Consider the following 26990-nt stretch of genomic DNA (forward strand, 5'->3'; position numbering starts at 1 on the left):
CTAAATGTGTGTGCAAGTCAGCGTGATAGTGATGGAATAGTGCAGCTTGCCAAACCCGTGCCATTGTGCGTAAAGACACGTGTAACTTGTTCATATATGAGTGCATGCGCTTTGAGCGGGGGGGGGGGTGCAGTGTTGCGGTTCTGACCCCTGGGATTTATAACAATTTTTTTAAAAAAATGATGCTATCTAGGGTTGGAGAGTTACCAAAAAAAAAAAAAAAAGGAGTGGAAGAGATACAAGGGCTGTAGCTCAGTGGTATACCATCTGCTTTCTATGCAGAAGTTTCCAGGTTCAATCCTCGACATTTCCAGATAGGGTTGGCAAAGACTCCCTGCCCGACATGCAGGAGAGCTGCTGCCAGTCAGTGTAGACAGTACTGAGCTAAATGGACCAATGGCATGACTTTTTATAAGGCAGCTTCTTACTGTATGTTGCTATGGAAACTGTCGCTCTGAGCCTGCCAACTCTATGGGACTGAACTTATTCTTTTGCCCTGTCCCTGTTAGAGAAAGATGGAGCCAGGCAGCAGGGCTTCCTCACCACCCCTCTCTCAATCCTGGCCTTCCATCCTCTGGAGCTAAAAGCTGGATTTTACCAGGGTGACCCTGACAGGCTGCGCCGTCTCGCCAAGGCACGCCACCACCTGGCGGGACTGGCTCTCACCCCTCCACTTCAGGCACCTACCATTGGCTGCACCCTGCCCGCCCACGAGGCTTTGCTCAGATGCCCAATTGGCTGTTCTAGAGATAGACAGGTGCTGGCTGGTTGGCTGAGGCAAAGGCTCCGCCCAGGGAGGACCACTGACCAGGGGCAGCTCTTCATTGGCTGGTTCCAGCAGGTGTGATGCCAACTGCAGAGTCTTGGGCTTTAAACGGCCCGCCTCCTTGGGAAGAGGAGGCAGCGGCCAATCGGAAGCTTCCGAAGCACCTGGCACTCGATTGGTTGCGTGGGGTGGCCCCTGATTCGCCGTTGCGGAGTTACTGTGGCAGCTTGAGTTCCGAGCAGCTGTTTGGTCATGCTCAGATAGCACAGGTCCACGTAGCTCTGGCTCTTTGGAGGGGCTGTCACCAGGGAGGCCGTGATGGTTCAGGCTTTCATGGGACACAGGGATATCGTCTAGGGAGGAGTGAGAGCTGGTCCTTCCTGGGGAGAAAGACGACATAAAGAATTCCCATCAACCACATGGACACTTGAATTCTGTGCACAGCAAACAGGAGATATTGGCATGTATATTATGGAGTGGGCTGCTTGGAATTTGCTGCTGTCGTTGCGTTCCAGTAGAAGGCAGGGCAGGGACACCATCAGGCCCAGCAGCAGCTGGAAGACGGGGTTGGTTTTCTTTTTTTGAGGGGAGGAGGTTGAGAATTGAGAAAGAAAGTATAGAAACGTGGCAGACAAATAGATTTGAGTCCCACCCCCTGACTACCTGACCCTCCCATCCCACAGACCCCCAGAAAGCCACGGCTGCCTCTCCTAGTACCTGCGATGCGCTTCCCCCGCTGCTGCGAAGCCTCTGTCGCCAGGGCGTAGGAGAGCTGGATTACTCGCTGTCGCTCCCACTCAGGGGTCGGGGGGCACCGAGGAGGCTTGAGTCCCCCAGTTTGCACGCCCTCCTTGGGTGATGGCTCAGGGGGGGAATTGGGGAGGGGCTGAAGGAGAGATTAAATCACGGGGAAGGGGAACGGGGCATGAACAAGGCTGTTCTGTCCCCACCGGCCCCCTTAGGTCAGAGCATGTCCCTTCGTTCACCAACCCAAATTGGAACTTAAGCACACCATGAAAATAATAACCTTCCCTGTGGTTTTAATTAAAGATGTGGATGGCTCTTCTAAAGCACACACACACACAATCCCATTTTGCTGCATAAAATGGCAGGAGTCCCTGATTTCAGCCTTTCTTCGGCCAAAGTCATGGCACCTCACACCACTGCCGGAGGAGCTCCAGCCCTTCCAAGCCCTCTCTTTCTCTCGGGACCCAGGAGTCCTGGCTTTCCTCTTCCACGCTCCAGCTGTGATGAGACTTCCCTCTCCCTCTTACAGAACTCAAAGGTATATCTGCTTCCCAGCCACATTACCCACCTGTTCCCCGGCAGGAAAAATGAGCAACCCAGCTCCCCAAGCACTGCCCACTGGGTGCAGCTCCCTTCCTCCCCCGCCAGCCACCTTCCCTTCTGACCATTCCCCCACCCCTTGTCCCGAGACATCCAGGGTCAAGGACGCGGGGCCTCCCTGTAGAAGATGGCCGAGACCTCGCCCTTGCCTCTTGGCCCCTCCCCGCTGAACACAGGGTGCCTCCCTGCGAAAGGTTTCTCACCCACCCGGCTGGACCCACGCTTGAGAGAGTCTCGCCAGTGGCCCAGAGCGTTGGGCTGGGCGGCCTCCGATTTCCTTTTGGCCTCCTGGTTCCGCTGCATCCGGTCCAGCTGCTCCTGGGCACTCATGCGAGGGCGGCGAGAGGCGACCGCTTCTGTGGGGATGACCTAGACGTGACGCAAGGTCAGGGGTTAGGAGATGCCGCCGACCAGTGGCCCTTGTTCATGATACCTGACCTCATTCATGACCCCTGAATCTAGCAGTGATCCGGAGTCGGAGGCAGCAGGGGCACTGGGAGGGAGCTGAGTCAGGATCAGGCCCCTGAGCAGACTGCTGGACTCACAAGGCCTCAGCCTGCTCCCAACCTTTGTCAGAGCAAGCTGCTCACTGGGATCTATCTGTGGTCTGGCCAGCCTTGCTGCTTTCTGTGTGGGATGCAGCATCGGACCAGAACACAATGCCGGTCTCTTGCCACAAATGGGATTTTGCTTTCAACAACTGCTTATATGCTACTGTCAGTGTCCAGCCACGCTGGCATTCTCTCACAGCATCCCACCATCCTTTTCAGCCTCTGAAGTGTACGTAGTACACCCCAAGAGTCTTAGAGGCCTCCCTTCTTATCCATTGTCAGGAGCGATCTATCAGTATATCACACCGTTGAAGTTGGAATTAACTATTTATTAGCAAGAACACAATCTGCACAGTCTTGCCTGAGTCTCAGGCCTAATGATCATAGCAGCTCCTGCCCGGTTGGTCAGTTGCCGAGAGTGAAGGTCCCCACCTCATCACAGCCATTAGTTCTTTCCTCTCCCAGACTTTTCCCAAGCAATCAGAGACGGCGCCTGCATGAAGCCAACCTCTCTTCCACCCTCTTAATGCCTCTCCTGGTTCTGGGAGACCAGGAAGGAGAGAAGTTTTTTTGTTTTTTGCAGCAGGAGGGGGAGACACCCTGGCTTCTACAACAGAAGGACTCCTCTCCCACTTCAGCATCTGATTCTGAACTTCTCTCCACCTCTTCTTCCCAGGCTTCTCCCTCTGCCCACTCATCATCATCACCCAACTGCTAACCCCCTGGCTCTGAGCCTTCTTCCCTTGGTGCTTCCTGCCTGTTGAAATAGGTAAGAGTCAGGCTCGGGGTATTGCTTGGGGGGCCTGGATCAGACCCACCCACCTGCAAGATGTCGATTAGCCACTCCATTTTCAATAGGAGCCACGAAACTTAAATTGTTTTTTTTTTTTTTTTTTTTTGCAGTGCAAACCACTACAAACCTTTTAGGGAAAGTGGAGCATAAACATATTAATAAGTAATAAAACAAAACCTTCCTTTCCCCTGTCGTGCACTAGAACAGGGATAGCCAACACAGTGCCCTCCAGAGGTGCTTGGACTCCAACTTCCATCAACTCCAGACAGCCTAGCCCAGCCAGTGGACAGGGATGATGGGAGCCGTAGTCCAACAAGATCTGGAGGGGCACCACACACCTGCAATGCATAGAGTCTCTGCTGCCATGATCCTGAGCGTTCTCCGCGTACCTTGATTATGCTGTGCTCAGTATCTTCACAGAGTTTGCTGATGTGGCTCCCATGATCTGCGAAGGAGGAGGGAGACAGAGCATTCATTCGGAGGGTGCAGAACCAAGTTTTCTGCTTCTCTCTCCTAATTCCCACCTCTGTCCTGGCAGGGATAGGCCCTCAAGGCAACTCAAAAGGCAGCTCTTATGCATCACACTCTGTGGCAAGATCAGGGGCAGGTTAAGCACCAATGGCGGAATCCTTGCTTGACCAATGGGAAAGCAGCCCTCTGAAAGTGGGCGGGGAAAGGGAATGGTGGGTAATTCAAAAGGGAAGTAAGAGTTCATAGAATTACAGAATTGGGAGACTTGGAAGGGACGCTGAGGGACATCTAGTCAAACTCCCTGCGATGCAGGAATCTCAACTAAAGCACCCAAAGTTTCACAACTAAAGCTGTGAAAAGAATGAAGGGACCCGCCTTTCTCGCTAACCAGAAGCACCCAAAACACAGCCTGGGTTAAGAAGCAAATGTCAAACACCCAAGTCAAATGCCCACGCTGAAACTTGAGAACCGAGAAGGCACCCTGTGTGTGTGTTCCACCCACATCTCACTCACCTGGACCAACCACATCCTTTGCCCTCACTTTCTCGGACTCTGCGGGCTCGCCGGAGGAATTGTATCGAGGCCGCCTGGTCGCATCCGACTGCCGTGATGACCCCTGTTGTCCTCTGCAGGAAGCGGGTGGACTCTGCCGGCAAAGAACACAACATCAGCGAACCTCAGTCGCTGCCGAGAGAAAATGGGCAAGGCTGCAAGGAGGGAACCGAGGATGCTGTTGGGGCAGAAACTTACAGGCGGATTCCCTGCCCGAGGGCTGTTCAGCTGGCCCACTGTGGCTGGCAAGTGGCTGGTGGTGGATTCGTGGAAGGACGAGGTGGATTTGGGAGGAGGAGATGATTCAAACTCCTTTGGGCGCCCATAGAAAAAGAGTGAACATGATTAGTGACGCATCATCAGTCTGCCTGTGTGTGTTATAGTTACAGGTAGGTAGCCGTGTTGGTCTGCCATAGTCAAAACAAAATAAAAAATAAAATAATTCCTTCCAGTAGCACCTTAGAGACCAACTAAGTTTGTTCTTGGTATGAGCTTTCATGTGCATGCACACTTCTTCAGTGTGTTATAGACCGACAGCTATCAGGCAGGTACTTTCACCTTTCCCTTTTCAGCACCTGCTAAAAACAATCTTGTTTAGACAAGCCTACCCAGATTGCTGGGGACGCGGGTGGCACTGTGGTCTAAACCACAGAGCCTAGGGCTTGCCGATCAGAAGGTTGGCAGTTCGAATCCCCGCGACGGGGTGAGCTCCCGTTGCTCGGTCCCTGCTCCTGCCCACCTAGCAGGACGAAAGCACGAAGTGCAAGTAGATAAATCGGCACTGCTCCGGCAGTAAGGTAAAAGGCGTTTCCGTGTGCTGCTCTGGTTCACCAGAAGTGGCTTAGTCATGCTGGCCACATGACCCAGAAGCTGTACGCGAGATGAGCGCTGCAACCCCAGAGTTGTTCACGACTGGACCTAATGGTCAGGGATCCCTTTACCTTTACCTTTACCCAGATTGCTGATGCAAGTTTAAGTCCGTTTTTAGTCTACGGTTATTTTAACTTCTGAAAGTTTTAAATTGTTGTTTTCAATTGCTTTTCCTATTTTTGTAAACTGCAATGAAGCTGTGTACATGAAATAAATATTATTTATCTAGCCATAAAGTATGTACACACACACACACACACACACACACACTGTTTAATACCAAAATGGGCTTCTAAGTAGCTTACCAAAACCAGGGGCACCAATATTGAAATCCAAAAACACCCACAATTAAAACACAGAACCCCTAACTTCAAAGTGCTTTGGAGCCAAAGGTCTCGATGGTGAAGCCACCGTGTCATTTGAACCCAGAGACCAACCCCATACCTCCACTCCTGCACAAAGCTGCTGGGGTGTGTGGCTTGGCCCCAGTTGAGAATCCAGGGTTGGGGTGGTAGCTGGAGACACACCTGCAATGGAGAGGGTTCAGGTGTTACAAATGAGGACTCGTAAGGGGCAACACCTGCTAAATATCCCCCCCCCTCCTCCTGGGCTGCTGACTTCCAGCTCCTAGGACAGTATTGCGTTCAGCACCTGATCTTCTGCTTTCTGGGGCGTGGTGGTTGGCTGGGCTGGATCTCAGTCCTGCCAGGATGTCGTGGATCCTCCACAAATCTTGCTGGGCAGCTACTTGGTCCTAAGGAGGAAAGGATCAGACAGGTGGAGGCAACAGGAATTAGTGCAGAAAGATAGGAAGCTACCTTGCACCAAGCCAGGCCATCGACCTGCCTAGCTCAGGGTTGTTGACACCGGGGTAGGGGATGGGGTGGGGTGGGGGACTTTTCCATTCCTAGCTCAGCAATGCAGGTATGGTAAGGGGCGTGGCCTGGGGAGAGGAGGCGTGGCCTGGGGAAGAGTCCCACATAGAGCGGTTTGGCCTGAAGCTCCCTATCCTTACTTTACTTCAAGGGTTCCGGTTTTTCTTAGTCCTACCTGGAGATGCCAGGAGCACAACCTGGGTCCTTGTGCATGCCAAACAGATGCTCTGCTGCTGAGCTGTGGCCCAGGGGTACCATATTTCCACGCACCCCCTAACCCACACTAGCTCCAGATCAGAGCCATGAGCTCAAATCTAGCACTGATTCCACAATCTCAACCCTGCCATTTACAGGTATTTCTGAGGCAGATCATTTTGGGGATGGATTATTTCACCAACTACGGAGCAGGTTGCAGTTCTGAAGCACGGAATCAAGAATGCCCTTTTATCATTTGTTTTTATTTTTGAAGTAAGTTTTTAGCCCATGTGGCGGCAGCAGACATAAATATGAGACGTGAACCCCAGGAAATACAGGGCCAGGTGAAGACCGAGGTGGATTTCCACAGGTCAGAAGAGGAGGACTTTAATATTCATTGGACAGCTCATCTTCCCACACACTCAGCAGAAAAAAGAAATAAATTTGAAAAGCAGAATCTATCTACCTATCTTCAAAATAGGCATGGATGACAAAATTGTCTTCATTTGCACAATGTACTCAGATTACAAAACCTGACTTCTCAGAGTACAGAATTTGGAGTTTTGACACCTTTTTGCAGCAACTATGCACAGCCTGAATGATTGCAAAGTACCACAAAAAAGTGGTAGGGAGACGTTTGGAAATGGAGAGCACATACCTGGGGGTGCCCCACAGTCCGGATATGCTCCAAGGAGCCCTTCACCATCTGCAGGTCATTTTCCAAGGCGGCATAATCCTCCCACGCTCGTTCACTGTCCTGAGTTGGGAAAGAACAAAACAGCGGCTTATCCAGATCCCTTATGAAGTACTGATTCACTGCAGATAAGGCCTGGTAAACCGCTGCTGCAGAATGAGGTTGTAGAATCCTGGGTGGGCTATACCGCTTAAGGTGAAGGATGCTCTTTTTAATGCCTCCTGCCTAATATTTTACGAACACACAAACATGGGATCTGCAACAAAATGTTGCAGTATGGAGTGCTCCCATCCATTCCCACCCACCGTTCTGTATGCAACTGCTCCCTAACAAGAACAATAGTCACTCAGCAGTCAGTGGCCACAGGGCGTTCTCAGTCTTTGCTGGGTTGTCTTGAGGGTGCCCCCAATATGCATTTATGTTTTCCCACCTCCCAAAGTTTTTTTGTACTTCTGTGAACTTGGGGGGGGGGTCTCTGTAAGCCTGCAGCTTCTTGTGCACAGAGGTTCTGGCCCTCTAAGTACTGGGCATGCACCTTTGAACATTGGTCGAATAGAAAGGATACGCAGGCACAGCAACAGAATGTTGCTGTGTATCCCCTGAGGGTATTGCCTGAGCATTGTGGCTGAGCGGCTTGAAAGAAAAAAGTTAGCGTCAAAAGGCAGGAGTCCCTGCTCTACGCTAGGTCAACTTCAAGTGCAAAAAAGTCCAAGCAGTCTGTATGCAAGGCAATTGGGGCATGAGACTTCCTCATGCGACCAGGTTCCCGATTTGGCTTTGAAGGAGGTGAGAGGGGGCAATTTAAGTAGATGGACCTTTGCTGCAACTTGAGAGGTATGGAGGAATTTTGATGGGGAACCGAAAAGAGCCTCTTCCTCATCTCTGATCTGCAGTATTAACCAAGAACTAACCGACAACTAGTCACTGCACAGCTGCTGTGAGCATCCCATCGCTCTCAGCACAACCCTTCAACCTAAACTTCGGGAGTTATGGCTACAGTCAGCGGTGGAGCAAGCCGACTGGGCACCTGAGGCGGCGCACATGCCCTGCGCCCAGGGGTGGGGCCAGCCACCCGTGGGGCAGGGCCAGCCGGGGTAGGACGCTCCGCAGGGCCTCCTAGGAGTCTGCCTGCCTCCTCCCACTTAGCTGCCCTACAGCTGAGGGGGAGGCAGTGGGCAGACCGTTTGGGGCAGCGCAGAGCCTGCGGGCACCCAAAGCACCGCGTCTCTCCCAGGAGAGACGTATGGCTCGGGCGCACTGCAGGCCCCGCGGTGAGTGCCGCCCAGAATTTTGTCATCCCTCCTCAGTGGTGACACCCGGGGCAGCCTGCCCCTACCACACACCCCCCCCCTTCCTCTGCCCCTGCTACCGTGTTTTCTCAGCTCAGCCTCTCGGCATGGGAACAAAAGCAACTCACCAGCGCCAGATCGCAGAGGCGAGCTCGGGTTTGCACCAGTTCATCTTGCAGTTGCCTCTGCTGGTAGCAGATTTTCTCCATCGTGGCGTCTTGGCCTTTAAACTCCTCCAGCCTCAGGCGTGTCACCTCCAAGGCTTTCTCAATCCGCTCCTGTAAAAAAAAAAGGGCCAACTGTTTCAACTTAAGCCAAAATAAATCAGGTGGCCGGTTTAATAGCAGGAGTAAGGGAAAGAGGAAAAGGCAGTAAAGTAAGACCTACCTTTTCAGCCCGGAGCTGTGCCGTGTCCTCTTCGAGACCACGAAGCACGTTGTCCTGGCCGCAAAGTTTTGTCAAGAGAGCCTAGAGAGAGGTGCAATTCTAAGAGGATCCACCAGATGGTGCTGCGACACATGCAATAATGACTTTATAAAAAGCAGGCAAACCCACTTTGGGACAAATGTCTGGCGTTGTGTTAGTTACAGGTAGGTAGCCGTGTTGGTCTGCCGTAGTTGAAACAAAATTTAAAAATTCCTTCCAGTAGCACCAACTAAGATGCCAACTAAGTTTGTTATTGAAGAAGTGTGCATGCACACGAAAGCTCATACCGATAACAAACTTGGCATGGTGTTGTGAGATTCATTTTTTTCTCCCTGAGAGCTTCCATATCAGAGATGGGTTATGCTATTAATGTAGCGTTCCAAAGGCCAGTCAATTAATCACTTAAATTAATAAACTCAAACTCTTAATGGACTAAAAATGAGTTCCAAATTAATTCAGACAAATTTTCTTTAAAAAACCCAAAATCATAAGGAGAGCTGGATGAGGCCATATAAAACCCACAAACAGGACCGGGAGTACAACTGCACTCTGCCCATGGGATAGTAGGTCTTGATAGCCTTGCCCTCCATAAATGTATCCTCTTTTAAAAACATCCCAACTTGGTGGCCTTCGCCGCCTCTTGTGGGAGTGAGTTCAACAGTCTTAACAGTGTGTGAAAAAGCACTTTATTTTTTGACTGTCCTGACCTCACCCAAGACAACAAAACATTGGGCACGTCCAGTTTTACAGGGTGATTTCCCACCCTGTAAAACCCCACGCGACTTCTAATGCTGTTAGAAAACTGACATGCCGCAGCATGAAACTGATGCACTCAGTTTTATTGGGGGGAATTATTCCACCTTCAGCCAATTTCAGTGTGTAGTAAAATGTCTCAAACAAAGCCATGTGTGTTGTGTGTCAGAAGAGGGGCACTTCTCCGAGTTGGTTTTTGCTTGAAAATGTAATCAGAAAGTGGCAAAAAAATATGGGGATGTTCTTGATGGCTGTGCAGCATAGCTGTCAACTCCCCCCCCCTTTTTTTTAAAGGGAAATTCCCTTATTCCAAATAAGATTCCTCACAAGAAAAGGGAAAAGTTGACAGCTATGCTGTGCAGGTGACAATAAAACAAGCTGTATGACTAACTCTCTGTAAATTCGGCATTGAGCAGTGACCCTACAGTGGATTCCAACCCAGTTTAATGTTAATTATTTTGCAATGACCCCCCACAGTGGATTCCAACCCCGTTTTCTTGGAAGTAGGTTTGTTGCTTATTTTGCAAGAGATTTCAAAAATTAGCTTTCAAACACCGTTTCATAAATGAGGCATTCCTTCTTCCCTCACCCATAGATGAAGGAATGTCTCAATCTACTCGTAAGTCAAGGATGCAGGGACCTGTGACCCTCCTGATATTGTTGAACTACCAACTAACCATCATCCCTTGACAGCCATCTGTCAGGAATGCTTTGATGGTGTTTCCTGCTTGGCAGGGGGTTGGACTGGATGGCCCTTGTGGTCTATTCCAACTCTATGATTCTATGATCCCTGATGGGAGTTGGAGTCCAGCAAATACCTGGAGGACCGCAGGTTCCCTTGCCCCTGCTCAAAGGGATGTTTATGATCTAGGCTTCCTAAGTCACTTTGCAAAAAACAACAACAGTTGTCTTTTGAAAAGCTGGATGCAAATAATTTTAAAAGTTTTTTTTAAAACAACAACAACAACAACAACAACAACACACAAATGAACCCTTGATACGAGAAGAAGCAGAAGTGCGTACATCAGTGTCGCTTTCAAACCGCTGCCCCCCGGCGGAATGGATGCTCCTCTCCCGCACCAGAGTCCGGCACTGGAAAGACAGAGAAATGGTTGGTGTAAAGAGCATGCAAAGGCATGGCTGGATAAGCCTTCGAACTTCCCGCGTCGTTTCCTAGGAGAAACTCCAGCTTGTTGCACCACGAAAGTGTAAATATGCCCATAAAAGACTGTTTATGTCAGCAGCAGCAGCAGCAAGAATTTTTTTAGCCCAAAAATGGAAACAACAAGAAGTGCCAACGAAAGAAGAGTGGCAGATGAAAATGATGGACTTTGCGGAACTGGCAAAGCTGACGGGAAGAATCCGAAACCAGCACAATCAAGTATTTCAAAAGGACTGGAGTAAATTTATACGGTATTTGAAAGATCATTGTAAGCAATTAACATCACTCACAGGGTTGTCTGAAGACTTGTAATGGGAAATTTTCTCCCTTTTTATATTTACTTAAATTTTGAGGTATTTCGTAATGAGTCTAATTAGAATTGGAAAATGCATAAAGTGCTATGATATAAAGGTTAATCTCGAGAGGCGGGAGGGAAGGAAGTCAATAGGCTCGAAAGAGCTAGAGAGGCAAAGTGGATAATAATAATGATGTGATAATGATGTGATTATATATTGTTAAATGGAAAAATAATAAAAATTATATTTTTTAAAAAAAGAAAGTTAAATATACCCAAGACATTTATGCGTTTAGTATTAAGAGGGTGTATTTATCAGGATAAGCTGCCCATGGCTCCAAGACCAGCTACTTCAAGGGCTGTTCAATCCAGTGTTAAGCTAATGGAAAATTAATGGTGGAGCCCAATGTTAACCACGACAGACGGGAGGACGATTTGGTATTAAAGCAGAGCTCAGAGAATGTGCTGCTGTCCTTTTCTGGCCAGCCTCTTCTTTTTGCTAATCCACTGTTTGATAAGTCCTGGACGCAAGGGAGGATCAAGCACAAAATCACATACCGTGGTTCCCAAAGACGTCCTTTTTCCAGGGGTGGGCCGGTTAGGCAAGGGGGGCAGGGGTGGTAGGTGGAGGTAGCTGGAGGAGGCAGAGTGGGGGGTGATCTGTAGGGAAAGGGAAGGCAAGTGTTAGGGAGAGTAGCCATGGAAGCTCATGAGCAGGACTGTGTGGTATAATAATAATAATAATAATAATAATAATAATAATAATAATAATAATAATAATAAAAAATTTATACCCCGCCCATCTGGCTGGGCTTCCCCAGCCACTCTGGGCGGCTCCCAACAGATAAAAACACGATAAAACATTAAAAACTTCCCTAAACAGGGTATGCCACAAATTGCACGGAAAGACCGCGCAATATAATATCGGCCACACAATGTGGCTTTCTGAAAAGAAAAAGAAAAAAACCGTTTTCATTTTTTTAAAGGAAGCAAGTTTGTAGCTCAACATTTGCATAATTTACGCAAGTTGCGGAATCGAGCGTTTCCTGCTGCAGAATCGAGACTCCTTTGGCTCAGGATTTCAGAAACGTAAAGTACATGGTACACACAGCCCAGGTCACGAGCGGGGAAAGAGGCATTCAAGTCAATAGACTCGTTTGTTTTCGCGTCACAGGGAGAGAGGAAGGCAAGGGAAAGGACCGTGGCGAACGGGAAAGATGGAGAACGCAGCCCCCGGTACTCACCAGTCGCCCATGTAGCCGTGACATGACCAGAGCACGGGACGTCCCAGCTGGCGGGGAGAGATAACCTCGGTCTGCAAACTGGCAGGAAAGGAAAGGTTAGCGCCCGGGTGGATCGAAGTCAAGATAAGCCCCAAATCCAGAGCTGCCATGCCCACTGGTGCCGCAACCTCTACTTACTCTGCTGGGCGGCAGCTGCCTCGCCAATGAGGGCGCCAGGCCTTCCTCGCCCACGGGCCGGGCCCTGCTGTGGTGAGGGCTCCGGGCGTAACGCCTGCCATAGGGGTCTTCGGAGGAGGGGAACACGTCATACCGGTCAGCAGGCGTCAAGGTGCGCCCCCTGGTGGCGGGCGACAGCGTGGCGTAGGGGTTGTTGGGAGGGCCCTCGCCGGGGGCAATGTCCACGCGCCCCATGGGGGTGTTGGGGCGCCCAAGGCCCCTCAGGGAGGCCATGGAGGACAGGTCCTCGCAGGAGGTGGCCTGTGCGGCGACAGCAGCAGCAGCTCTCGGGGGCTTCCGGCGGGCGCGAGGGGGTGACTGGCGGGCGTCAGGTATCTGAGGCGATTCGGCAGGGGTCAGGGGGAGGGAGTAGGAACGAGAGGAGCGGATGGAAAGCAGAGGGGAAGGCTGAGGGGTCCGGGATGGGGAGGAAGGTGTGGGGCTCTTAGAGGAGGACCGCGGCCGGGAGGAGAGCTTGGGGCAGATGACAGGGGAGGGGCTTCCGTGAGTCTGGGAAGACAGGGAGCTGCCAATGGAAACAGAGGGAAGGAAGATAGGATGACACAGAATTAAACAACAAACATGAACATCCAAGTCCCGCCCAACAGCACCTGTGGGAGCCAACCATCATTAGCTCCCCATGGCGCCCCCTGGTGGAAAACTGGTTCTTCCCTCCCTCCCTCTCCACCCACCAACTTACCTTAAATCTGGTTGCTCTTTCCTTATGTGGCTGTATCCGCCGTTGAGCGAGCTGCATAACGACGTCCTCCCAAGCCGCGGAGTCCCCTGCTGACTGTCCTGCACATGGAGGCTGTCGGACGACGAGGCCTCCCCGTCGTGTGCCTCCGAGAGACGAGCGATCTCCAGGGATTCTGTGCTTTTGGCGTAGTCGTTTTGCGTGAGCGTGACGTCCTCGAAGCTGGTGCATGTGGACACGGATTGGCTGTGGAGACCCCTCCGGTTGCTGAAGTGGGGCAGAAGGGAAGATTTTTTTTTACTGTATCAAAGCCCAGGTGCCAGGTTCCCCTGCGATGACCTTCCCCTTTGCCCACAGAGAATTTGAAATCAAGATTCCTCCCCCTCCAACCCCACCCAGCATCCGACCTCACAGTGAGACTGGTAGGGCGGAGGGCAGGGAGCCCAACAGTAGGTGGCGCCAGAGAGTCAATGGCAGGAAGGAAGTCAGGCAGATGCGGAGCGGCTGAGATGGGTGGGGCCATGCCTTGCTTCGCCCTAATGGACCAGCCTGCGCCGCAACCTCTCTGGCTCCTTCAAAGCTCACAGCTTAACCTCCCCATTTCACCCATCTTGCTTCTGGGTAACCCATGAATCCAGACACCCTGCATTCCTAAGCTAAGGGTGTCCATGGACTAATTTCAAAACTAATCTCTAAGTGACGAGTCTGGGTGTCTGGCAACAGCAACCTGTCCCTTTCCGGGCAGCCTGCTGGGTGGGTGGGTGGGGCAGAGGGCAATGGTGGGAGTGGCAGAAGGAGAGAGAGAAGGTGATGGTTGAAAGGAAGAAAGGTGGGCGGCACTGCCTACTTTTGGCTTTGCCCTTCTCCCCAGAGTGGGCATCTATCCCAAACGCTGGATGTGGTCCTTGGTAGGTGACGCCCCCTCCCCAAGGGACCACAACAGGAAGAAGGGTCTCCCATCCTTAGCAAACCGAATCTCTCCCCCAGAAAACCATATATATATATATATATATATATATATATATATATATATATATATATATATGCACCTTTAATATCTCTATGACCCTGACCATAATGGAACTTGCTTCCCTTTCAAAAGTTCCTATTTCTCAGTCCCTCTTTTGATGGGTTCATGTCCTGTCCCCAAACCAGAGAACCCCAGAGGCAAGGTTACAGCCAGCCAGCCAGCGCATGGCTGTGCGTAGAATACACTTGTCCCCAGTCCTTACTAGCTTCCATAGTCGCACTCGGCAGCAGCTGACTGGTTCATGGCCCGGATCCAGCTATTCATGTCCAGCTGGGTGTCTGCGCTGAAATAATAGGTTCTCATGCCAGGATGTTCAGCCTGCAAGGTAAAAGAAGAAAAAGACGGGTCATTGCAATGTCCCAACGCATCCTCAAGGGGGCAGCAGGCATACGGAAATTCTGGTGGACAACAGCTGGAGAACAGAGGCAAGGGTGGGCTTGATGGCTTCTGGTGTGCTTGGCTGGCTAATGGAGGAGAGAATCTGTCGGCTTTGGTTCTCTCCATTTCTCATTTTTCCAGTCATTTTTCCACATTTCCACATCAGTTTGCGATTTATTATCTTTCGCTTCATGAAAATTCTTTGGCAATTTTCTCCTAATAGCATGTTTGTGTGCAATTTTGCCTCACATAGACATTTTTTGCAAAGCAGTTCCCCCTAATATAATGCCTTTTCGTATGCTGCTTTCATTTACGTGCACACTTTCCCCTAGTATATGCACACACTGTGTGCGTTGCAAAATATGCAGAAATGCGGATTCCAAAGGGCGACTCTGTTCGGGTTCTCCTATTGCTTTGCACTGTGGGACTTAAGTTCACCTTCAAATGCAAACTAAGTTGAATCTCTCACCCATCACTCATGGCTGTCAACAAACCTTGGGTGAGACAGCAAAATAACAGACCTTGGAAGAAAACAAGCATCCCACTGGGGTCGGGGAGGACTGACCTTGAATATGAAGCGCCGGTTCTTCTTCTCCTTGGAGAACGCTGTCCGGATCTCATAGCTGGGGAGAAGGATGCTGCCCAAAACCTTCTCTTCGCGGCTGTCTGGAAAACAAACACACACACATTTCCAACCCCGCCAAAGGAAAGAAAAAGTCACAGGATAGTCCTGCATTGTGTGGGGTTGGACTAGAAGACCCTTGAGATCCCTTTCCAACTCTATGATTCTAAGAAGTCGCTTCAATGCACTAAAGCCCAGATGGAAAGAACCCTGTGTGGCCCTGGATATGTTGTTGGGACTCCAGTTCCCATCAGCTCCAGCCCACCTGACCAAGGGTCAGGGCTGATGGGAGTTGGATCCCTATAACGTCTGAAGAGCCACAGGTTCACCCCTCCAGCCCTGTGGGGCCCTCAAGATCTCTGGGGCCTGAACTAGCGCTTCCAATCTGTCAAACCTGCCCAGCAGTGCACTCCACTGCCTAAGGTGCAGCTGGTAGGGAGAAGGGTCAAGGCCTTCTCTCTCAAGCATAGGGCTTAAGTTGGGGGACAAAAGGGCTTGTCCACATCTGAGCTCTATTTAGTTGTTTATCCAAACACACACACACACACACAATTTGAATTAGACTGGAGTAGTCCACACCCACACATATTTTAATTTCCGTATGAGAAACAATTTCGGTCTTTCCTATTCATACCAGTAGGTGTTATCTTTTGTGTTTTTCCCTGCCTTCTGGTTTGTGTATTCTATCACCCCAGTTAAGTGCCAGCAGGGCAAGACCACAGATAGCTGTGTGCGCATCTTGTTTTTGTTTTTTTTTAATACCCCCCCCCCCCACAAGAAGTACACAAAAGCTCAGAGCCAAGCAACTGTATATCTGCTTGTGCAGTTTTCTGGCTTTGGGCAAATCTGACAGAACAAAAGAACCTAACATCCGGTTTTGTGCAAATCTGAGGGATCAGAAGAAAAAGGATATATATAAGGCTAAACTCCTCTACCAGAAAGAGTAAGGAGCAGAGTCAAAAATGAAATGAAAGCAACCAAATTCTCAGCACACCCTTTTCAGATCTGGATACAGAACATGTTTTTTTAGATTACATATAGAAATTCTTGTCGTAAACCACTTCGATATATTTTTTGATGCACCAGTATAAAAATACGCTTATAAGTAAGTAAAACGAATAAACAGCTAGAGGCCCACGAGCTTTCCACCCCAACCTACAGCATATTTTCCCAGCTCTGCTCCCAGATGGACCATAAGGAATGTTATGGGCTGAGAAAGCAACAGGAGGAGGAAGGAGGCACACCCTCTGATGCTTGACCAGCCTACCTTGCTAGAGACTTGAAAAAAGCCCTCCCACCAAAAGCACAATGACATCACTTCCGCCCACCTCTGGCAGAACCTTCGGGAAATCACCAATTACCTCGGTAGTAGAAGAGGCAGTAATTAGAAAGGACGAACCAACGCCGTTTCCAGAGTTTAAGACCAGAGCTGTCCTGGAGGAGGAAAGGAAAGGAAAAAGGGAGATCAAAGGTGGCCAGGGCATCAACTCCCAGGAGAACCCCTGATCATTCTGCATGGTTACGTCAAACATATTGTTTTATCAGTGGGTACAGAATTGGTAGTAAAGCTGCTAACAGTCACACACGTGGCTTTCTGCCATAATTGGAGGGAAAACATTCTGTCCCTGGCTAGAGGACATGGGCTACTTCCAGAAGACCTCTCTATCAAAGACTCATCCTGATTTCCTTGCAGGGAGATGACACGACGTTGGCTATTTATTGAGCTGCTCATTAGGTGGCACCACCATCAACATTGATTTGGGGGCAAGATCATGACAACTCTGGGCGAGATCTCAAAATCTCTGCAAGATCTTGATCTATTCCGGCGTTGGCAACACTGACAGTGGTGGTGGGGAGCATGGTCTCATCTGTGGTGGCCCCTGCTTCTGCGAGCTCTAACAGCTGCCCAAGAAAAACAGGTGCTGGGTGTGTGATGCTACCAGCAGCCTCTGGCTTCCCTTGCTTTATTTGGGTCCACCCATGCCAGCATTCAGCCATTCATCCTTCAGGCTAATGCATAGCCAACGTGATAACATCCATATTATGTAACAACTCTCCTCATTCTTGACCAATGGCCAATGGGAGGAGATGTGGCTGAAAACACCTGGAGGGAACCACGTTGGCTGCTTCTGAGCTAAGGAACCCCCCTCGTTTCTCATGCGCTTTTTTTACCTGTTTATAAAGCCAGCCCCGCATGATGACAGGCGAGTTGGGGTCTCTCTTGATGGAGTTTGCCCTCTTCCCAAAAGCGTGAACCTTCCGGACAGGCCGGGCTGAGCGTGGCTGCGGAAGACAAAATGTTGAAATGCAATACTGGGCTGTTAATAGCACACCATCAGCGTTGGCATCTGTCTGTCTCAAGACAATGTGGGGTGAGGTCAAACCGTGGCCTCACCTTGCCTAATGGGGCGCAAGCGTGGGCAGCATGCATGGAGGTCCTGGGCTGCCCAGACAACAAGACCTCCCCCCTCTCCATCTCACTGATGTGGTCCAAAGGAAAGCAGAGCAATACGTTTGGTCCCAGCTTGGTTGCAGGAATTGCTGGAAGGAGGCACACAAGGCGCGATCCAACCGTCTTAGGGACTCCAGATTTGTGTAGGCTTTACTCCTTAGCCTTCTCTTCTCTCGAAGATATCTTGCAAGGCAGTTTTAGCACCAGAGTTTTCCTTCTCCTAGATGGGCTACATTCCCAAGCTGATGAGCCCCATCTGCCCCTCACTTCCCTCTGCAGCACGGGGAGAAACCATCTTCTTGACTGTTGGACCCGCTGTCAGTCTCATCCGCTCAATCCGCTGGAGCCTGTCTTTGTATGCAGGAGAAGTCCCCAACTCATCTAGGATTTGAGACCCATCGGCTACCTTCACCTGGTTTAGCTGGCCAGTCAAAGCCGTTGCCAGGTTGTGGCTGCTGTCACATGCTGGCAACTTCTAGGAGCCACAGGTGAGAGCTGAATGCAAACTGGGGAGCAAGGTGGACAAACTACCCTACAAACTGCAAACCCTTACCTAGGCAGTATATGCAGGGTCCCTGCTCCGAAAGAGCTTACAATCCAAAACTGGCAGTGGTCAAACAGCAGGGGGAAGAGGTAAGTAAGGAAAGAAATGGAAGAATGTGGGCTAATGCTATTTACAAGCCTGGTGAGAATCACTTTCCTTTATCACAAGTGCGGGGAACCTTCAGCCTGCCAGATGTTTTAAGACTACAACTCCCATAATCCCTGGCGACTGACCACACTGTCTGGACTTGATGGGAGTTGTAGTCTGGCAACACCTGGGAGGCCAAAGGTCATCCAGACCTGCTTTTTTATCACCAAAGGCCCAATTTTAGGAACAAGTGGATATTGTGGCTCAAAAGCTCCAAATCAACTTCAGCTGCACAAATTGAATTTGCCGGTATTTGATTAAATCCCACCTGAAAAAAGCAACAGGTTTCCTATCAGATTTCTGTAAACAGGGTTATTGGGCAGGTTTCCCTGAGGCAGTACCTGGAGCTGACAAAAGAGTGGTCAATAGCCCTGAGGTATGTTGTCATAGGGAACTAAATACTTAGCCCCTTGTCTCCTGTTGCAGGAATGTTGCGGGAATGCAGATAGAAAGAAGCATTGGAGGCAGACTACTCCCACCCCCACCCCACCCCCACCCCGGTCACCCATTGACTAAGGATGATGTAATCCAGGTGTTTATGTGAAGAGAAGCCCGCAGTTTCAGCTTGACTGGGAAAGCCACAAAAGCTGAGTTTGGAGTTCTAAAAAGTGATCTCTGGTTGCTGGCTGCCTCCCTAGAGATCTGGTGTAATGTTGCCTATCAGTTCAAGCGTTTTAAGCTGTGCCTACCTCCACCTATGTAAATCAGTTCAAATGCAAATATTACACAATGCCAATTGGCCTCCCGTGACCTCCTTCCAAAGGAAACCAAACCTGAGTAAGCGCTGCAGCCCTAAAACTTCTTACCCCAGGAAAGTGGTAAGTGAAAGCATGGTAAGCCAAAGGAACTGGCACTCTTCATGAGTGTGACTTAGAAACTGGCAGTTTCTGGGAGGGATGCTGCTGCTATTTGTCTACTACAGCAAAAGCAAAGAGTCTTGTAGCATAAGGTTACCAGATGTCCCCGTTTCCCGGGGACAGTCCCCGGATTTACAAATGAGTCCCCTGACGAAATCCATCTATTTAGTAGGAAGTTGAAAAGTGTCCCCGGATTCATTGGAAAAAAATCTGGTAACGTTATTGTAGCACCATCAATACAAACAGATTTATTGTCATTGGCTGTCTACTTACTATACCTTCAAAGCACTTTTGAAACTCAGTCTTTCCCTCAAATAATTCTGGGCACTGTCGTTTGTTAAGGGAACTGTAGCTCTGTGAAGGGTAAACTGCAGTGTCCAGAATTTTTTGAGGGAAAGAGTATGTTTCAAAAGTGCTTTCAAGGTATAGTGCTTTCGACAGTGCTGGACTAGAACCTATTTCAGGATGAATGTAGGGGTGTGCTATCTCTCCTTTCTTCCCTCTTATATCCCTTAAGACAGCTTCAAACACAGTCACACTGCAAAATCTATGCAGCAGGCACTTGTGAACATCCATTTGCCTCATTGCCAGTGGTGAGTATCCCCACTGAATGTATGTTACATAAAATAGGTAAAGGTAAAGGACCCCTGGCCGTTAAGTCCAGTCGCGAACGACTCTGGGGTTGTGCTGCTCATCTCGCTTAACTGGCTGAGGGAGCCGACGTTTGTCCGCAGACAGTTTTTCTGGGCCATGTGGCCAGCATGACTAAGTCGCTTCTGGCGAAACCAGAGCAGCGCATGGAAAAGCCGTTTACCTTTTAGAAGACATCTGAAGGCAGCCCTGTTTAGGGAAGCTTTTAATGTTTGATGGATTATTGTATTTTAATATTTTGTTGGAAGCTGCCCAGAGTGGCTGGGGAAGCCCAGCCAGATGGACGGGGTATAAATAAATTATTATTATTATTATTATTATTATTATTATTATTATTACTTCCTGTCGAAGTGGTACCTATTTATCTACTTGCACTTTGTGCTTTCGAACTGCTAGGTTGGCAGGAGCTGGGACCGAGCAACGGGAGCTCACCCCGTCATGGGGATTTGAACCACCAACCTTCCGATCGGCAAGCCCTGGGCTCAGTGGTTTAGGCCACAGCGCCACCCGCATCCCTGTTACATAAAAGATTTTATATATAAACAGACCAATAGAATATTCCCAATACATCGTGGCAGAGTGCATATGGCCTCAGACAATCTCAAGATCTACTGTTTAAGAGCAAGGTAAACATTGCCTCTTTCTACATATGCTTATGTCGCGTGCCAGTAGCCAATTGGCTACCAAGCTAGATTCAAGGTTTCAATACTGGTATTTAGAAGCCCCATATGATTCTGGATCGGAGCGTCTGAGAAGCTATCTCTCTCTCCTCACACACATCCTATTCCAATCACTTAGATCTGCTGATGATGCCCCTTTGGCAAGGCATGCTGAGACGAGCCTGCGCTTTCAACACTGTGGCACCAGACTTCAGGAATTCGCTTCCCCTTAGGAGTGAAGCAAGCTCCAACATTGTTTTTGACATTTGTTGAAAACCTTTATTGTCTTTCAAGCCTTCCAAGATTGGTCTGCCTTATTCCCGCAGTTTTTAATCCTTGTTGGGGTTTTAGTTTTTAAAAATGTTTTCATACAGCTCTGGGATCTGCATTGTTCTGTAATTCTCTCTCTGTACAGCATTTGGGGATTCTTTGACTGTACAGTGGCTTCTAAATTCTGATATAATTAAGTTAAATAAAAATGCCTCATGTTCCTCAAATACTCAGGTGTAATACGTTATCACTGTAATAATGGAAACATCCCAAATCCCTACGAAACCATTCCGATGTTGGTGAAACAAGCTGCTTCCCATGGTATAAGCAGTGGACATCTGAGCTGCTGTTCACAACTCATTCAAATTAATTTAATTACCATCTCCCAAGCAAGTCTTTTCAACCCAAACCATATATTTATTTATGGTTTTAGTAAACTTCATGGTGAATTTCAGGTACAGTATCCTGCTTCTACTCGCAGGTTATGAGTTTGTTGCTGGTGCTCATGTTAGTGTTTTAAAGCCCTACACGACTCAGGACCCAAATACCTGAAAGGCTGCCTCCTTCCCTACAAACACCCTCAGGTATTAAGACTGGCAGTGGGGGTACTTTTCGTTGCTCCATCACCCTCAGAAGCTGGGGGAAATAGCCCAGGAGAGGGGATTCTCTATGGCAACCCCTAAATTGTGGGACTTCTGCCCCACAGAGGTGTGTCTGGCATCAGGGCCCGATTTAGGTGTGATGAGGCCCTAAGCTACTGAAGGTAATGGGGCCCTTCATATGTCCAGCTGTCCTTTGTCAACAACAAATTGTCACTGTTTTTTGTGTTGAATATATGCTATATGGTAATTTATGGACCTAATAGGTATCTAAAGCCATTTGCACATAACAAAATACGTATTTTATCAAACTAATTGTTGAACTGAAATACAATTAAGAAGTAGTATATTAATACTGAAATACAATTAAGAATAAGTATATTTTGGGGGAGCCAAGAGAGTGGGGTCCTAAGCTATAGCTTGTTTAGCTTATACGTAAATCCAGCAGTGTCTGACATCTTCACCATATAAAGGTTTGTACCTCTTTACCCTGGCATTTGACACCTGAGATTTTTAGGCCTCGCCTTATTTCTGTGATTGTAATTTTGTTGTTGTAACCTGTCCTGGGACCTTAGGGTGAAGGCAGAGCAAAGAAAGAAAGAAAGAAAGAAAGAAAGAAAGAAAGAAAGAAAGCCTTTGTAAACTGAGAGAAGAATGATTACCGGTATCCCCTCCTCCCTTCCTTACAGGTCACGAATGTGCCACAAATGACTGAGGGCTCATCCATACTTGTCCCGAGCCTAGAAAGCACACTCTGAGAGGTTTTCCCAAGGAAAACAGCACTCTGCGGGAGAACCAGACTACCCCGTTTTCTCCAATTGGGCACTAAAGAGCGGTTTTCGCTGGGAGAAAGCAGCGGGAAATATGGATAAGCCCTCACATAGGTATGCAGGGGTACATCTGCCAGTGTGAATGTTTTGAGGCCTCATAAACGTTGTGGACTCGTTCACATGGTTATTGTAGAATTGTCCTTTTCCGGAAAAAAGGGCTTTGGTTATTTGTTTATTTTAAAGCACAAGCTGCCAACTCTTGAGGTAAACACTATTCAAGCGTTCCTTGCAAATGAAGCTGCAAAGCCCAGCTTAGCTCAGGAAGACAAGGCGAACAGGATCTCTGGAAGCCTATCTATCGCCCCAGCAGCACCTGTCCTGAGGACTCTGACCACTTCCAATTCCTCACCTTCGTTCCCATGGAGACGGAAGAGATGGTGACTGTGCTGCTGGCTTGGCTCAGGCCGCTCGTAGGCCGGTCCCCTTCCGACATGGTCCTCAGCTGACCCAATGCTGATCTGGAAAAGAAAAGAGGATGCTGGCTTGTTGCAAGAATGCTTCGTGTGATGTTTACAGTACCAGAATCCCACAGCTTGGGGCCAGCGCTTTGGGGGAATTTAAGGCACCAGGTCTTTAACCTTCTCCGGGGACCCTGGGCTTAACCCCTCACGGAACCCACTTTTGACAGCCTCGACCAAACCATCCTTCATTACATCCTTTCTTTCCCCACCTCTTTCTCCTCCCACAGAAAGATGGTCACTGTATTGTCTGTGTGATGCAATTTGGGTGAGATCTTGACACAATTGTGGGTCACATCCCACCTGCTTAGGAACAAAGGGAACTGGGTTCTACTGAGTCAGAACATTGGTCTATCCAGCTCAGTAGCTGCTTGGGGGTTTACCACAGGCATCTGGTTGGCCATTGTGTGAGCAGGATGCTGACCCAAATGGGCCACTGGCCTGATCCAGCAGCTCATCTTATGTTTTAAAATATTCTCCCTCCCCTTGAGACTATATTCCATCTCCCCCCCCCCCACAAAGTGTTTCCTGACACGATATGCAAACATCCATTCTTTCTTTCATTAATTTGTTCCCATCTGACAAACATGGTTTCAAATCCCTTTCTTTCTCTCCATTCTCTCTCACACCTGCATCCATCCCTTTCATGCCCTCCCATTCCAGATTTGGCAACAATAAAAACCCAAAATACGTTTATAAAATATAGAATAAAGCAGCATTGTGAAAAATAAGTGTATTAACATATGTTATTTTGTTTCACCTAGCTTGAGTTGCTGAGCATAGAATTTTAGTTTCCTGGGCACAGAATTGAATTTTCTTAGAAGCAGCAGGAGACACCAATCAGCCCCTGTTAAAATCTTTCCATTTATTCCAGTATATAACACACACACACACACACACACAGTGTTAATTTTGCAGGCTTCATTGATTCTTTTTCATCGTTTCTTTTTTTGAACTGAAAGTCAGAATAGAGTGTTGAAACCATTAAACCTGCTCCCCAGTTCAACCCCTGCCAGCGAATTCCCTCTAGTTATTTTTGGATCAAGCCCACCTGCTTGTGTCTGGCAAAAGCATCTCATTCGAGAGAGTGTCAACTCGGCGAGATGGGAAATTCCACCCCTTCCCTTGGCAGCAGAATTCTACAGTTAAATCACCCCTTTGTTGTTAAACACTCAGGCCTGCATTTCTTAATAACGGAGGCTTTTAACCCCTGGAAGCGATTTCTGAGTCCCTCTTCAGTAGACATTTAGAACTTCATGGTCTTTCCAGGCATCTACCGTATTTTTCGCTCCATAAGACGCACTTTTTTCCTCCTAAAAAGTAAGGGGGAATATCTGTGCGTCTTATGGAGCAAATGGTGGTCCCTGGAGCTGAATTGCCCAGGGGCCAAAAGAGGATCATGCTTTTTATTTTACAAAGAGAAAGGGGGTTGTTGAAAGGACCCCGCTCAGCAGCTGATCAGCAAGAGATCGGGAGAGAGATAAAAAAGCTGCAAAACTTTTAGCTGATCCTCAAAAAAAACAGGGCTTTTAGAGGAGGAAAACCAGAAAACAATTTCTGGGTTTCCGCCTCTAAAAACGACGTGCGCCCTATGGAGCGAAAAATACAGTAGTTTGTTGAGCATTCATCCCGACTTGTTTGCAGGGAGATTAGATGATGTTGACTATCCAGTGGGCATTCATTTGTTTGCAAGGAGGTTAAGATGACGTTGCATCAAAGCAAGTGTTCCCCCACACTTTTCACTGCCTTTTCCTATCGCTTTCCTTGTCATTAAAAAGCAAGGTTTTTCAGGGAGGCGAATTTGTTGCACAAGGCCTCCCGATCAACTTTAATTGTGAGGTATGTGACTGAATCCCACCCAGAAACAGTGACTGCCAGAAAACACCCTTTTGGCATTACTGTCCATTGGCATTACTGATTCCATTATTTATTTCTATTATTTATTACATTTTTATATAGCACCTTTACCTTCCAAAGAACTCAAGGTGGTTCTCCTCCTCCCCCCACATTTCATCCTCATAACAACCCTGTAAAGTAAGGTTAGGCTGAGAGGAAGTGACCGGTCCAAGGTCACCCAGTGAGCTTCATGGCTGAGTGGGGATTCAAACCCTGGTCTCCCAGGTCATAGCCCAACACTCTCACCATGCTGCTGGTATATATCTAGTGCTTTAGTTACACGTAGGTAGCCGTGTTGGTCTGCCATAGTCAAAACAAAATAAAAAAATAAAAAAAAAATCCTTCCAGTAGCACCTTAGAGACCAACTAAGTTTTTTCTTGGTATGAGCTTTCGTGTGCATGCACACTTCTTCAGATACACTGAAATAGAAGTCACCAGATCCTTATATATAGTGAGAGAGTGGGGAGGGGTATTACTCAGAAGGGTAATATTGGACAAACAGGCCAAACCCTATGCCAAAGGATAAATGGACATAAATCTGATATCAGGAATCACAAGACAGAGAAACCAGTAGGAGAACACTTCAATCTCCCAGGACATTCTATACAAGATCTCAAAGTAGCTGTCTTAATACAAAGGAATTTCAGAAATAGACTGGAAAGAGAAGTTGCTGAATTGGAACTCATTACCAAACTCAAAACCACGGAGAGACCTGGTCTGAACAAACACATTGGATTCTTATCCCATTATACATGACAAAGCTATCTTTAGCCATCTCACCCCTTGCTTTTTCCTTTAGGACTAATTGCAGTCGTTAACAGTCATCAACAGGTTTTCCACACCCATCAGCCAATCACCCATTCCCACCACCCTTCTGAGTAATACCCCTCCTCACTCTCTCACTATATTTAAGGGTCTGGTTACTTCTATTTCAGTGTATCTGAAGAAGTGTGCATGCACACAAAAGCTCATACCAAGAAAAAACTTAGTTGGTCTCTAAGGTGCTACTGGAAGGATTTTTTTTTATTTTTTTATTTTGTTTTGACTAGTGCTTTAGGTAAGTGGGATTTCAGCCAGCCATATATACTAGCCATTTATGCCCCCCTACAACTATAGGTTTTAGTCAACTAAGTACAATCCAGAGTACACCCATTGCAATTCATGGGCTTGTCGTGTCCATTAATTTCAATGGGTCTGCTCTGAGACTAAAGCTATGCACATGTTAGCAGCTGAAAACACAGCGAGGTCATTCCTCCCTCCCTGCTGCATTTCAAGTCACATTTTCAGTTGCTGTGCATACCATTACCAAAACATTCAGAGATCCTTTTAACTGGAGATGGCTGGGATTGAACCAGCATCCTTCTGTATACAGAACACATCATGGTCCCTTCCACTGAGCTACGTGGCTCCTCCTGACTAACGTCTGTAGCAAAAGCTAATACTCCTAGCAGAAAGATATAGCAGGAAGCCTAGCATACCCCACTTTGGTGAATTCAAAAGAATACATGGCTGCCTATAATTAGATTTCTCCAGGGTAGGGATAGGCAGGATCCTACTGGTTCTCAGCTTACAGAAAGGAAGAGGTTCAGAGAACCGCTGCAACAATGGAAAGCACGTTAGCCTCTAGGCTGCAAATTCCCTGGGCTTGAAAAAGCAAATCCACATTCTTTGCCAGGGGAAGCTCAGTTCCCTGCGCTGGGTGTATCTCGCGCAAAATAAGCAGATGTGCCTAGTTATATTGCTTCTGGCAAATCTTTCCCCAGGGGGTCAAGAAGAGTTCCTGGGCCAACGAACCAATCCTAGACAACTAGACGTGCGTCTCTCTCAGCAATGCACATGCACACCCCGGCAAACTTCTGCAACTGCAGCAGGCATGACTTTCAAGCCTAATTTGCAGCAGCCGTAAGTGCAGACACAACTCAGATATCTTCCAGATGGGGTAGCTGTGTTAGGGCTCATCCAGACTTCCTTTCGCACAGAGTTTCTAGGAACAGGTCCGTTCTTAAAAGGTCTGTGCTCAAGCACTTACTGATTTATTTATTTTTTGCCACAGCCCTTTCCCTGCAAAAACCACCACGGTCTGACTCTGCCTAACAATAGGGCTGGCCCTTGAGGGAGCCAGATGCACTACCCTGAACTCCTGGAAAGGCAAGAGAAGCGAAGAGAAGAGAAGAGACAAGCATCTATCTAGCATCCTGAAATCCAAAACTATCTTTTCTGCTCGCCAAAGCTCAACTGCTGTTCTCCACACCCTTAGCTTGACCCTTAGCTTGACTCCTCCTACCTGGCAGGTGGACGCAACTTAAGATGCATTTCAGGAAGCTCTGGGTATCCAGACAGGCTATGATGCTGTGCTCCAATGATGGGTCATCGGTCAAGTGTCCACAGACACCCTCCCTG

General features: G+C 48.4%; 1 protein-coding gene across 1 annotated transcript; it reads right to left on the bottom strand.

Annotated features, from left to right (window-relative positions):
* Positions 1–260: 260 nt before the first annotated feature.
* On the bottom strand, positions 261–26990 carry PLEKHA4 (pleckstrin homology domain containing A4). Its single transcript, XM_033169250.1, has 22 exons — positions 26875–26990; positions 22585–22693; positions 17399–17509; positions 16588–16660; positions 15170–15270; positions 14429–14544; positions 13200–13463; positions 12461–13025; positions 12284–12361; positions 11598–11699; positions 10606–10674; positions 8791–8871; positions 8532–8681; positions 7079–7177; positions 6002–6104; positions 5795–5877; positions 4679–4792; positions 4442–4574; positions 3847–3902; positions 2321–2482; positions 1484–1652; positions 261–1146 (listed from the first exon to the last, which is right to left on the bottom strand). The coding sequence occupies exons 1-22, from the start codon at positions 26901–26903 to the stop codon at positions 581–583; spliced, it is 3333 nt and encodes a 1110-aa protein (XP_033025141.1). The 5' UTR covers positions 26904–26990; the 3' UTR covers positions 261–580.

The sequence above is a fragment of the Lacerta agilis genome, chromosome 14 (genome assembly GCF_009819535.1).
Source record: "Lacerta agilis isolate rLacAgi1 chromosome 14, rLacAgi1.pri, whole genome shotgun sequence".
In the NCBI taxonomy this organism is placed as follows: Eukaryota; Metazoa; Chordata; class Lepidosauria; order Squamata; family Lacertidae; genus Lacerta; species Lacerta agilis.